The sequence below is a fragment of the Olea europaea genome, chromosome 15 (genome assembly GCF_002742605.1).
Source record: "Olea europaea var. sylvestris chromosome 15, O_europaea_v1, whole genome shotgun sequence".
Classification (NCBI taxonomy): domain Eukaryota; kingdom Viridiplantae; phylum Streptophyta; class Magnoliopsida; order Lamiales; family Oleaceae; genus Olea; species Olea europaea.
In genome coordinates, this window is record NC_036251.1 from 15,286,639 (window position 1) to 15,301,338 (window position 14,700).

General features: G+C 40.1%; 2 protein-coding genes across 2 annotated transcripts; one reads left to right on the top strand and one right to left on the bottom strand.

Annotated features, from left to right (window-relative positions):
* The first annotated feature begins 1,632 nt into the window (after window positions 1-1,632).
* LOC111411281 lies at window positions 1,633-4,604 on the top strand. Its single transcript, XM_023041829.1, has 4 exons — window positions 1,633-2,504; window positions 2,598-3,869; window positions 4,041-4,091; window positions 4,484-4,604. The coding sequence occupies exons 1-4, from the start codon at window positions 1,633-1,635 to the stop codon at window positions 4,602-4,604; spliced, it is 2,316 nt and encodes a 771-aa protein (XP_022897597.1).
* Window positions 4,605-9,081: 4,477 nt separating this feature from the next.
* Window positions 9,082-12,789, bottom strand: LOC111411283. The gene is made up of 5 exons (XM_023041830.1): window positions 12,512-12,789; window positions 11,608-12,415; window positions 10,786-11,430; window positions 9,170-10,660; window positions 9,082-9,099 (listed from the first exon to the last, which is right to left on the bottom strand). Exons 1-5 carry the CDS (start codon window positions 12,787-12,789, stop codon window positions 9,082-9,084), a joined length of 3,240 nt encoding a protein of 1,079 aa, XP_022897598.1.
* Window positions 12,790-14,700: the final 1,911 nt, after the last annotated feature.

Here is a 14,700-nt window from a genome sequence, read left to right on the forward strand (position 1 = left end):
GCAATCGATCTATAGATGCTTATTCCACAGAGTTTTACCAACTGATAGCGCGAAATGATATGGGAGAATCAGAAGACCAGTTGGTAGCGCACTATATTGGTAGACTACGATCGAATTTGCAAGATCCTAAATATGTTCTCGTCGGTATCTGTTTCTGAGGCTCACCAACGAGCACTTCAGGCTGAAAATCAACAACAATGTCGTTCTGTAGTAGGCATTTTTGGTGGTCCATTTGGAGGCGGGGGTCGACAATTCTCCCAAAATCCCACATCTAGTCCGTCTCAATCCTTTACATTTGGGGGTCGGGGCATTGATCGGAACACTTGGCCACTCCAATCGCTAATCCGGGTGGCTAGGCTCCTCCTGGTGGACGAGGGCGTGGAAGTCAGTGTTTTGATTGTGGTGGTTTTGGTCATTTGAGGAAGGACTGTCCATCTCATGGGCAGCCACGCCTAGGTTTGTTCATTGGAGGGACAACACAAGCCGATGTTAACGATCCTGTTCATGTGGAGAATGAAGAAGAAGAGGCTGAAATTGTGCATACAGGTGACACGGGGCCTCTTTTGGTGGTCCGACGGGCGTGCCTTACACCTAAGGGGTCGTCTGAGGACCTGCAGCGAAATAATATCTTTCTGTCTACGTGTACCATTGGAGGAAAGGTGTGTAAGTTCATCATTGATTCGGGCAGTTGCGAAAATGTGATATCTGAAGTGGCCGTACAGAAGCTACAGTTAAGCACCAAACCTCATCCTGCTCCCTATAGCCTAGCATGGTTGAGACGAGGTAATGAAATTCGTGTTACTAGCCATGTGTTGGTATCTTTTTCTATTAGCAGTGTGTATCGTGATAGTGTTTGGTGTGATGTGGTGCCGATGGATGCGTGTCATTTGTTGTTGGGGTCGTCCATGGCAGTTTGATAGGGATGTGTGCCATGAAGGGCGTCGAAATGCATATACATTCACCTTTTCGGGTAAAAATATTGTACTACTACCCTCCAAAGATACGCAGTGTCTGTCTTCGACAGGGGACGGTAGTGATCTACTTTCCCGATCTTTGTTTGTACGTGAGATGCTGGCAGAAGGTGTTGTACTGTTATTAGTGGGAACTGAGGCGACAGGAGTTTCAACAGTTCCTATGGCAGCCGAGGGGACGGGTCTTCACCCCAAAGCTGGCGCCTTGGTGTCTGAGTTTCATGATGTGTTTTCGGATGACCTTCGACAGGGTCTTCCGCCTTTGCGGGATATGCAACATCACATTGATTTGGTACTGGGCGCGTCATTGCCTAATCACCCACATTATCGAATGAGCCCAGTGGAACATGAGGAGTTGAGGAGACAAGCAGAGGAGTTGGTGCAGAAGGGGTACATTAGAGAGAGCCTCAGCCCGTGTGCAGTCCCCGCACTCCTAGTGCCAAAAAAAGATGGGAGTTATCGGATGTGTATAGATAGCAGGGCCATCAACAAAATAACTGTTCGTTATCGCTTTTCGATACCGAGGCTAGATCAGTTGGCCGGCGCAACTGTATTTACCAAACTGGACTTGAAAAGTGGTTACCGTTAGATAAGAGTCCGTCCTGGTGATGAGTGGAAGACAGCATTTAAGACACGGTAGGGATTATTTGAGTGGCTAGTTATGCCGTTTGGACTATCCAATACACCGAGCACATTCATGCTGGTGATGAACCAAGCCCTTCGACGGTTTATTGGTAAGTACGTTGTTGTATACTTCGATGACATATTGGTGTACAGTGGGTCGGAGGAGTCTCATGGTGTGCATCTAAGGGAAGTCCTTACTGTTTTACGCAAGGAGAAGTTCTTTGCAGCCACTAAGAAGTGTGTGTTCTATACCGATAGTGTTTTATTTTTGAGGTATGTTGTGTCAACGGGTGGGGTAACGGTGGATGCAGCTAAGGTTGATGCGATTTGGCAGTGGCTGTGTCCACAGTTAGTTTCTGATGTGCGGAGTTTCCACAGTTTGGCGCCGTTTTATCGACGATTTATTCAGCACTTCAACACCATCATGTCTCCCATTACAGAGTGCATGAAGGAGAGTAAGTTTCAGTGGACACCCGAGGCTGAGAAAGCGTTTTTGATCATTAAGGAGCGTCTGACTTCAGCCCCGATACTTGCGTTGCCTGATTTCACAAAACCTTTTGCATTACATTGTGATGCCTCTAAATTGGGTATCGGAGCTGTCCTCGGTCAGGAAGGAAAACCAGTAGCTTATTTCAGTCAGAAGTTGGTAGGGGCTCGTGGGAGGTATAGCACTTACGACGCAGAGCTTTATGCTATTGTTCAGGCCATTCGCCATTGGCGACATTATCTGTTTCAGCGAGAATTTGCCTTATACAGTGATCATGAAGCCCTCAAGCATTTGTCAAGCCAGGAATCTATATCTGCCTGTCATGCATCATGGGTTGCCTTTTTGCAGCAGTTCAACTTTGTCATTAAACATCAGGCTGGTTCTTCTAATCGTTTAGCAGATGCGCTCAGTCGGCGGCATGGGTTATTAGCGTGGCTATAGGTAGCGATCACCGGGTTTGAGACCTTTGTCTCTCTTTATGCTGATGACCCTTATTTTGGCCCCATCTATCACAGTTTACTGCAGGGGCCCCATTTCTGTTTTCTGTTAGAGGACGGGTATATGTTTAGAGGTGTTCAGTTGTGTATACGAGATTGTAGCCTTCATCTGAAATTGATTGAGGAGTTTCATAGTGAAGGTCATGTTGGGCGAGATCGTACTTTGGCTTTGATTAGCGCTTCATTTTTCTGGCCTACTATGAATCGTGAAGTGGAGAAGTTTGTCTCACGATGCAGGATGTGCCACGTGGCAAAGGGGAAAGCCATAAACGCTGGTCTTTATCGACCCTTACCAGTGACTTCAGCTCCGTGGATTGATATTAGCATGGACTTTGTCCTGGGTTTACCGCGCACACAACGTGGTAATGATTCCATCTTTGTGGTGGTAGATCGTTTTTCTAAAATGGTGCACTTCATTCCCTGCAAGCGCACCACTGATGCTATCAAGGTTTCTCAGCTATTTTTTAGAGAGATTTATCGGTCGCATGGGTTGCCCACTTCCATCGTGTCTGACAGAGACACGAGGTTCATCGATCACTTTTGGTGGAGTTTATGGAAGTCAGTTAACACGTCGCTCAATTTTAGTAGTGCTTATCACCCTCAAACTGATGGGCAAACAGAGGTAGTTAATCATTCTTTGGGTGACTTGTTGTGGTGCTTAGTTGGGGATAATCCACGCTCATGGGATCAGCAGCTTAGCCAGGCAGAGTTTGCGTATAATCATGCTAGAAATAGAAGCACCGGTTTCAGTCCATTCCAAGTTGTGTATAGTATTCTGCCCCGCAGCCCTATTGATTTATTGACTCTGCCCTCTAAGACTCGGCTGCATGGGACAGCTGTTGACTTTGTTCGTAGTTTGCAACAAGTTCACGAGGAAACACGAGCTAATCTGCTAGAGTCCAACCGTAAGTATAAAGAGGCGGCTGATCGGCATCGACGTCCTGTTGAGTTTGACGTTGGGGATTATGTTTGGGCGGTACTGACTAAAGATCGAGTGCCATCTCATGAGCATTCGAAGTTATCACCTCGTACCATTGGTCCAGTGGAAATTGTGGAGAAGATCAACCCCAGCACCTATCGCCTTCGACTTCCTTCCTATATACGGACTTCTGATGTGTTTAATGTAAAGCATCTTTTGCCATACCATGGAGACAACGTGGGAGATAGTGCTATCGGTTCTGATTCGAGGGCGAATCCCATTGATCTCGGGGAGAATGATGAGGTTTATGTGGAGGAACAGGCATTGGCATACATGGAACGGTTGGATGGTCGGCTTTCAAAGAAATTGATGTAACTTTTGCGTTTGGTGTCCGTTTTGGGCTCATAACCCCATTTCGATAAGGTAGCGAGCGTTTCGGATTGAACTCGCAGCTTTGCTGTGACGTACGAGGGTTTTTGGACATTTGAAGTTGTTTAGTGTGTAAAAACAGCATTTTAAGTTTTTGTGTTATTTATTTTCAGCATTTGTTATTTCCATTTTGTAGCTCAGCCCATTTTGGGACTGCTGGCCAAGTAGGTTATCTGTTCTTTCATATTTAAGACGTTGCAAGATGCCTCCTAGGGTTTTCTTGGTTGTTCACGAAATAATAAAAGTTTGTTTCTGAATTCAATCCTGAAAAAGATATAATTCGACCCAACCAACACCTAGAAGGGGGGTGAATAGGTGTTTATGCGGAATTTAAATCAATTAATTAATTCATGCAACAAGTCATATAAATTAAGCATTGCCTAGATTCATTCACATACTTTTATCTACCTAAGTTGAATTTTCGGTTGAAAAGTAAATAACGAAAAACAGTAAAAACAATAAAAACACCACAAAATGTTGACGGAGAAAACCCAACTGGGTAAAAACTCCGGGCACAAGCCAGTAGAGATTCACTATCGAAGATATTGACTTACAGTACGCCAGACACAATTGAAACTACCAATTCTCTGACCTCCTTACTGTATCAACCAAAGCTCTCCTGGATTCTGCAGATCTACGCCGAAATCCCAGCCTTGAATATCTTCAACCTCTCGTGAATCACCAAGCACTCCTGCTCTTCAAGCAATTTCCTTCCCGGATCTTCAAACTGATGATCTTCTGGAAGTTGGTAAGGAGTAATGGAACGTTGTTTTGATTTTTGTAAAGATTGATGTTTTTACTCAAAGAAACAAAAGATGAAAGATGAAAAGAATGAATTTGTTTGTTCTTGATCCTTTGGAATTTGAGAGGAATTGATGTTTTGTGTTTGCCAGAGGTTCTCAATGAAAAATCGGACGCTTTGTTTATATACTAGGTCGAATTTGGAAATATGGAGTGTTAAAAATTCGCGAGAAATTAAAATTAGCAATAGCCAGATAACACGGTCGCTCGAGCGACTGCCCAGCGAAACTCCAGCGAGGTTGGTTCTACAATTTAGGTTTGAGCGAGGTCAGGGCGAAACTCTAGAGACATCAATGCGTCGTTTGCAACTTCAAAGCATCCACCTTTACCCTAGACCAATGCAATAAAATTTATTAAATTGCAACTCTAGCCCCTGAACTATTAGACCTTTACAATTTAGTCCCTGACGTTACAAACATGACAAATAGGTCCTTTGGTCACAGATTGCCAATTACACATTTTCCTAACAAACTCCCCCTTTGACATTCTGTGACAAAAATACACATGACAGTCAAGGACGAAATAAACATGACTCCAAATAACCTATCTATTCTACCAAGTTAGCAATCTCTTGTTGAACCTATTTTCTGAAAATCAAAAACTCAAATACCAAGTGTAAAAGCATGTGGAATAGAAACAGTAAATAAAAACAAGAGATAGATCATATATCATTAACCAGATTAAGAAGCAATAATAATGTAAGTCAAAAACACCAAAAACATACACTAATATTGCCAAAACATCAAAAACTCAATCTAGTCATGAATTATACACAGACCATCGTTATATCACAATTACCAAAAAATTGATATCTATTTATCCAAATTGATGTCTATCTATCCAAACATCGAAAGACCAATAAGAAGAGGCTCCTAACCCCGGGAAACAAAAATTGCGACTATATCAATAGGAAGGTCAGATAAGATTACCTCACGCTCCACGAGAACGGGGCGTAAGGAGAACTGAGAAGTGAAGACTTCCTGAGCTGTAGCGGAAATGAATCTGGAACGACTATACGATGTCGAATCACTAGCTGGCTGTGCAGAGGATCGAGAACGCTTACGGGCCATCTGACATTCGTAGAGACAAAACAAATAAGTAATATGAAGAATGCACGTGATTCGATGCAATGTGGAATGAAACACCACACATACAAATGAGGCACAATAGAGATGCATCGACAAATGTGAATGACCCTAAGCACAAACGAAGTAAGATGAAGATATAGACCAAAAATATGTGTGAACACACCTATCATGGCACGTGATGACAAAGAACCAACGACGGAAAGGAAAGAAAGAAATGAGATACACAAAAAAAAACAAAAAAAAAGAAGGAAACAAAGAGTAAAATAGGTAAGGAATTTCATCGAGCATGTGGCGTGCATCACTTTGTCACACAATTCCAAGCACATACGAGATCCAATCACCTATCCAATGATATTCCCTCAAACTAGAAACGACGTACTTTAAAATGAAAAAACCACACGTCAAACGGATTAACGGAATGCAAGAACGAACGAATTGAAAATGGATGAAAAACATGTAAACCACATAGTTCGAAGAATGAAGAAATCAACAATGCAATGGAAATCGTGATGCACAATGATGGAAAGAACTCCCAATGAAACAAGGAATGTCGAAGCTACTATTAATTAAGTAACAATCAAGCAAGAATACCAAAGTAAACCAAACACACGAGAAAGAGAAGGAAAACGAAAAAAAAGAAAAAAAAATTACCTCAATATGAAGTTTGGCAAAGGAAATCCGGAAACAAATGTGTTATGGACCGTGAAGTGATGTTATTAGAGGAATATGGGGATGAAATATGGAGGAAATCACGAAGAAAAACGAAGGAGAAGAGAAAAAGAAGAAATTGCACGAAAAAAAATGAAACAGGGTCGTTTTAAAATAGGCATGTCGCTCGAGCGAATGTCCAGCGAGACTCGGGCGACAAGGAAACTGCTTTTGTCGCTCGAGCGAAGACCAGGCAAGACTTGAGCGAAACACCAAATGTCAGAAATAGCACTAAAAATTTGAATTTTGAGAAAAATAACATAATCTTCAAGAAATGACGAAATTAGCCCCAAATTGTGAAATTTCAAAAATAAGTGAACTACGTAATAGTGGAAAATAATCCAAAAAAATAGCATGGAACCACATATGCAATCAAAACCAACAATAAGCATAAAATCACAAACCCGACCACCAGAGTAGACAAATCGTTAATCCACACATAGTTCAAAATCCTGTGTAGTAAAGTGTATACAGAACATCACCGTGAAAAGTGCCACGTAGTCCATGCAAGCTAGACTCAAAACCTTAAATTAGTGAGAAAGGACACGTGAAAACAACCAGACAAAGGTGAATGTCGACCAAGTGACAGTCAAATCCAATTCCACGAGGACCTATATCAAATATTATGATTGTCACAATTTTACTCTCCCTAACTGTATGATTCCAAATTTTTATTTTTATCTTTATTGTTTTTTTTTAATTAACAAAAGAACTTAAGTGCAATGCCATCCCCATTAGACAACATAAATGACCCCTGTAACGAATTTTGGGCCGGTGACTCCCAAGTCAGACGACCATAGGGCACCAGGTTAGAAACCCCTTGGGCTTAATTGTTCGAGTCAAATAGGCCCCGAAGATAGCCATAAGTTCAACAAAGAACAAAAGTAAAACTGGGGAAAGACAATATTGATTAGGTTACACTCGTCCCAGATCAAGTCAAATGTACATACAACCCCAATCATAGAAGAACATCATCCCAAGTCTCACCCATGCGGTCAAGACTCACTTACAGGACTACAGTGTGTGCTGTGTGAAAATGAATGACGAGCCATATATCCAGAACTCCACAGTGAAAAATGAACAAAGATGGATCCTCAGATTCATACACTTATTGGAAAAATAGAATTTGATCTTTAATGCAGATGCCAGAATCGTTACATAAAAGTCAAAAAAAAATTTATTTTATTTTATTTTATCTGATTTTTTTTTTAATTAAAACACACATATAACACATAACAGAAGACTAAACAAAACAAAAGAAATGCATCACACACACGCAAGATATGAAGTGATGAGGTACATATGTGATGAATGCATGAACATGCATGAATCCATGATCAAATAGGTGAGCAAACACCAACAGCTGTTCGAAGCGACTCAAACCTCAATCCATCTAGTGGTTTCGTAAGTAGATCAGCCAATTGATTATCAGTAGAGACATGGTCGAGGGAGATTACATGTGATTCAACAAGCTCACGAATAAAATGATGTCGTATATCTATATGTTTTGTTCGAGAGTGTTGAATGGAATTTTTAGAAATGTTTATTGCACTTGTATTATAACAGAAAATAGTCATGGTCCCTTGACTAATCCCATAATCACTCAGCATTTGTTTCATCCAAAGAAGCTGAGTGCAGCAACTCCCTGCAGCTATGTATTCAGCCTCTGCCGTGGATAGCGATATAGAATTCTGTTTCTTGCTTAACCAGGCTACGAGATTGCTACCCATGTAAAAACAACCCCCTGTCATACTTTTTCTATCATCTGCGTTCCCGACCCAATCGGCGTCGGAGTAACTAGCCAAGTCAAGATTGGAATTTCGAGAATAGAAGATCCCTAGATCAACTGTACCACTCACATATCTAATGATGCGTCTAACAGAGCTTAAGTGTGATTCTTTTGGATCTGCCTGAAATCGAGCACACACACCAACGCTAAAAGCAATGTCAGGTCTAGTAGTTGTGAGATAAAGAAGACTACCTATCATGTTTCGATATAGGGAAGGATCTATACTCTTACCTGAAGGATCACGACCTAACTTCAAGCTAGTACTCATAGGTGTCCTAGTATGCTTCTTACTATCTAGCCCAAAGCGCTTAACTAGATCCTTAGCATACTTGGACTGTGAAATGAACAGTCCATCCTCTGTCTGTCTTACCTGAAGTCCAAGGAAATAACTCAACTCCCCAACCATACTCATTTCAAATTCTTGCTTCAAACATTCAGCAAACTCATAAGCTAGAGACTCAAGAGGAGAGCCAAAAATTATGTCATCGACATAAATCTGAGCAATGGTGATAGTTTCATCAACATGTCTAATAAACAAGGTCCTATCTGCACCTCCTCGAGAGAATCCATGTTCTTCAAGGTATGATGTAAGTCTCTCATGCCAAGCTCTAGGAGTTTGCTTCAGACCATAGAGGGCTTTGTGTAGTTTGTAGACATAGTGGGGAAACTTAGGATCAACAAATCCTTTTGGTTGTTCCACATAGACTTCTTCTTGAAGAAGTCCATTCAAGAAGGCACTCTTTACGTCCATTTGATGCAACTTGAACCCTAAGGTACAAGCAACAGCTTGCAGAATCCGAATAGACTCAAGTCGTGCAACAGGGGCAAAAGTCTCATCAAAGTCAATTCCTTCAACTTGAGTATAACCCTGAGCAACTAATCGAGCCTTATTCCAAGTTATAGTACCCTGGTCATCTGTCTTATTCTTAAAGATCCACTTAGTACCAATAACATTACAATTCTCAGGTCTGGGAACTAAGATCCACACATTGTTCCTAGCAAATTGATTGAGCTCCTCATGCATCTCATCCACCCAACACTCATCACCAAGAGCCTCTTCAACCTTTTTAGGTTCTACCTGAGATACATAGCTAGTGTATGCTAGATTGTTCAGTACTCTCCTACGAAGCCTCATACCCTCATCTAGATCCCCAATGATATTGTCTTTAGGATGATTAGACTTAACCCTAGTCGATGGTTCCTCAGGATCTTTATCTCGATCTTGTGGAAATGTTTTCTTTTCAGGTGTTTCAGGTTTTTTAAGTGATGATTCAGACATAGGTATCTCAGTAGGATCATTAGAACTTATAAGATCTCCATCTTCATCACAATTTTCAACACTCTCCCCCTCACTCACAACATCATCTATCACAACATTTACTGACTCCATCACCACACGAGTACGTAAGTTGTACACCCTGAATGCTCGGCTATTTCTAGAGTATCCTAGGAAGATTCCTTCATCACTCTTCGATTCAAACTTACTCAAGTTCTCTCTATCACACAAAATGTAGCACTTACTCCCAAACACTCGAAAGTACTTAACAGTAGGCTTTTTACCCTTAAGTATTTCATATAGAGTCTGATCGGTCTTGGGTCTAAGGTAAACTCTATTAATTATGTGGCATGCGGTGTTAACAGCTTCTCCCCAAAAATGTAAGGCTAGTCCCTTGCCATGAAGCATGGCTTTAGCCATGTCCCGAAGAACCCAATTCTTCCTTTCAACCACTCCATTTTGTTGAGGAGTGATAGGGGAAGAGAACTCATGCAATATGCCTTCATCCATGCAGAAACTTTCGAGATTAAAGTTCTCGAACTCCTTTCCATGGTCACTATGCATTCTAGACACTTTGAGATTTAGTTCATTGCTAAATCGTTTGCACAAAGACTTTATGAGATCACATGCATCAGATTTTTCCCGAAGCAATTCTATCCATGTGAACCTCGAGAAGTTATCTACCACAACTAGAATGTATCGCTTACCACCTAAACTCTCAGTCCTAGATGGTTCCATTAAATCCATGTGTATCAATTCTAAGGGTCTTTTGGTCAGAATTTTAGAAGTCTTCTTATGGTTTCCCTTGAGTTGTTTCCCTAGTTGACATGGTCCACACACAGCATGTTCACTAGGACCTATCTTAGGCAAACCATCTACTAACTCTTTCTTAGCTAGTTGTACTAGACTCTTATAGTTCAAGTGACCTAACCTTTTGTGCCAGAGTTCACTCACATCAATTTTAGCACTCCTACATACATAGTTAGAATTAGGCAAGACTCCATAACAATTATCAGCTGTTCTAACCCCTTCAAGAACTACCCCACCAGATGAATCATACACAGTACATCTCTTTTGCACAAAGCTCACTTCAAAATCAGCATCACAAATTTGACTAATACTTAACAAATTTGATTTTAAACCTTCAACATAAAGCACATTAGAGATCTCAGGTAAACCATGCATTTGTACAGTACCTTTGCCAAGAATAGGTGCAGAACCTCCATCTCCAAAGGTAACCATTTATCAAGAGTAGTAAACAAAGCCTTATTACCACACATATGCCTAGAACATGCACTGTCTAGGTACCACATATTGTAATTTTGGGCTTTTAATGCAACATGAGCAACAAAACACTTATCTTGACTTGAATGTCTAGCTAAATCGCCCTTTTTGACCCAAACTTTCTTAGATGATAAGGTACTCCTAGTAAGCTTAGTAAGCATCTCAGTCAAATGACTAACTTGATTAGACAGAAAGCTAACCTGACTAGGAATGTTCTGATTTCTACGCTCATTGCCTAACTTATAGCATTTAGGTCTAGTGTGTCCTAGAGCTCCACAGTGGTGACAGGTGGGAATGAACCTAGGTTTAAAGGTACGTGGCTGTGGGTATCTGGGTATGGAGTTTCTATGTGATTGATGATTCTGTTCTCTCGGAACATTCTTACCCTTATTTGAACTACTTACAGCATTTACTTTCTTAGATGCAGAAACAAAAACTGTTTTAGAAGGTCCAGCAACAAGTGAGTTATTCTTAACATATCCTAGACCCTTCCTATCTCCTGCAGGCTTATTCATTCCCAAGTTATTGTCCAATTTCTTAGTCCCACTAATGAAAATCTGAAGATGAGCATTAGATTTCTCCAATTCACTAGTCAAAGTCTTAATTTTGTCATCTAACTTCTCATTGACACACTTTAACTCACTACCATTCTTAAGTGACTCCTGAAGATTACTAGCAAGTTTCTCTTTTTATCTTTCAAGTTCGTCAACCTTTTTGAGTAGGGCTTTATTTACCTTTTTGATTCTAAGACTCTCCTTAAATAAAAGTTGATAAGCTTCTTGTATGTCTATCTCATCCTCATCTTCATTACTAGAATTATCGTTAGAATGTTCTTCCTTAACCTTGTCACTTTCCCTATCAGATTCACTCTTAACAGTCGATACAAATGCCATGTAGTTTCCTTCGTCCTCACTACTAGAAGAATCCTGTCTATCACTGGTCTCAGATTCATTATCTGTGAGTGAGACAACTAAGGCCTTACCTTTCCCTTTTCTTTGGTTCTTCTTATAACTAGGGCATTTATTTCTATATTGACCTATACCTTGACACTCATGGCACCTAACCAAACGTGGTTTATCACTCGACCCTTTATTGTTAAAAGTTTCAGTTTTTGCTTTTGTGAATCTGTTAGGGGCTCTACTCTTTTTATCTTGAGGTTTTCTTCTATTCTTGAGAACTTTTTGGAATTTCTTAACAAAGTATGCAATTTCCTCGTCCCTAAGTGACTCAGTATCAGAAGATTCATCTTCTTTGATGAATTTTAGGGATATGGACTTACCTTTCTTAGGTTGTGTAATAGTGAGTTCATAAGTTTGCAACGATCCTACCAGTTCTTCAATTTTAACTTCATCTAGGTCCTTACTTTCCTCAATGGTAGTGACTTTAGGTCTAAATCTCTCGGGCAAGGATCTAAGCACTTTTCTCACAATTTTAGACTCGGGAATTTTCTCACCTAGATTGAAGCTAGAATTGACAATGTCATTTAATTTAGCATAGAATTCGTCAAACGTTTCATCATCCTTCATTCTTACTTCTTCAAACCTAGAAGTTAGCATTTGTAACTTAAAGTTCTTTACCGTTTTAGTTCCCTCATGTGTAGTTTCAAGAATGTCCCAAACTTCTTTAGCAGTTTCACACATTGACACTCTCCTAAACTCTTCGGGAGATATGGCCATAAACAGGGCATGAAGACCCTTGCTATTCCAATTACACTCAGCTAGTTCATCCTTAGTCCACAGTGATATATCGGTAAGGTTAACAGTTCCTGATATGCTAGTAGAGGGAGGTTTCCAACCATTTTGCACACTTAACCAAACATGCTCATCTAAAGACTTAAGAAACGCACGCATTCTAACCTTCCAATAGGCATAATTACTTCCGTCAAAATACGGAGGAACAGAAAGTGATTGACTCATATAGACAACTATGGGTCAGGACTCGAGATTTAGCTCTGATACCACCTGAAAAAGATATAATTCGACCTAACCAACACCTAGAGGGGGGTGAATAGGTGTTTATGTGGAATTTAAATCAATTAATTAATTCATGCAACAAGTCACATAAATTAAGCATTGCCTAGATTCATTCATATACTTTTATCTACCTAAGTTGAATTTCCGGTTGAAAAGTAAATAACGAAAAACAGTAAAAACAATAAAAACACCACAAAATGTTGATGGAGAAAACCCAACTGGGTAAAAACTCCGGGCACAAGCCAGTAGAGATTCACTATCGAAGATATTGACTTACAGTACGCCAGACACAATTGAAACTACCAATTCTCTGACCTCCTTACTGTATCAACCAAAGCTCTCTTGGATTCTGCAGATCTGCGCCACAATCCCAGCCTTGAATATCTTCAACCTCTCGTGAATCACCAAGCACTCCTGCTCTTCAAGCAATTTCCTTCCCGGATCTTCAAACTGATGATCTTCTGGAAGTTGGTAAGGAGTAATGGAACGGTGTTTTGATTTTTGTAAAGATTGATGTTTTTACTCAAAGAAATAAAAGATGAAAAGATGAAAGATGAAAAGAATGAATTTGTTTGTTCTTGATCCTTTGGAATTTGAGAGGAATTGATGTTTGTGTTTGCCAAAGGTTCTCAATGAAAAATCGGACGTTTTGTCTTATATACTAGGTCGAATTTGGAAATATGGAGTGTTAAAAATTCGCGAGAAATTAAAATTAGCAATGGCCAGATAACACGGTCGCTCGAGCGAGGTGCTGGCATAACTCGAGCGACGCACCTTCGCTCGAGCGACTGCCGAGCGAAACTCCAGCGAGGTTGGTTCTGCAATTTAGGTTTGAGCGAGGTCAGGGCAAAACTCTAGCGACATCAACGCGTCGTTTGCAACTTCAAAGCATCCACCTTTACCCTAGACCCATGCAATAAAATTTATTAAATTGCAACTCTAGTCCCTGAACTATTAGACCTTTACAATTTAGTCCATGACGTTACAAACATGACAAATAGGTCCTTTGGTCACAGATTGCCAATTACACATTTTCCTAACAAATCCGTTTGGTTATTGTTATCGTGTGTTTGTAGATTCAATCTACATCAATATGAATCTCAAATGACATGTGGCTATTGAATTGTTAAAGCATTTGAAGGCGAGCAACCAATTTCTTTTGGGTGGATGCAATGCGTCGCATGTCATATCATTGTTTCAATGATGTTGTAAGGTTTGACACAACTTACAGGACAAATTTGCTTTATTTACTAATGTAAACCATCATTCTCAATCTACACAATTTGGTTGTACATTATTACAAGATGAGACCGAGGTAACATTTTCGTGGTTATTTCTACATGGCTTGATGCTATGGGAGGATGTTATCCTATGTCTCGGAAAATTAGCCAAATTTTCACAAATAGCTTGCAGTTTTGCATCAACAGAGGATGGCAGTGCCTTAAATCCACCGAATTCTTGTCATGACTAATGCTTAAGGTGAGGAAATATATCCATGAATGATGGAGATTCAATTTCACTTGAATTAAATGGATCACGGAAATGTATGGGCAAAGTAATTCTTTCCATTTTTGCTTGAATTTCCCCAATGCCTTCAAAATGTTGTCTTAGACCTCTTATCTGTCAAACAAATAATTAATAAATAGGAGCCAAATTGTGCCTTTTAGTCAAATTAACAGTTAGTTCATGATTAAGGAATCAAGAATTCAAATAATTAATTTATAATGAATGTGTGATCCTCTCATTTAAAAAATTTCAAACTATTCGAATAAAAAGGGACAATTGTAATTGTAAATGAAGCCTGATTAACACAATGAGCATTAGAAATTTTAGGGTTTTATAATTGAATTTCAG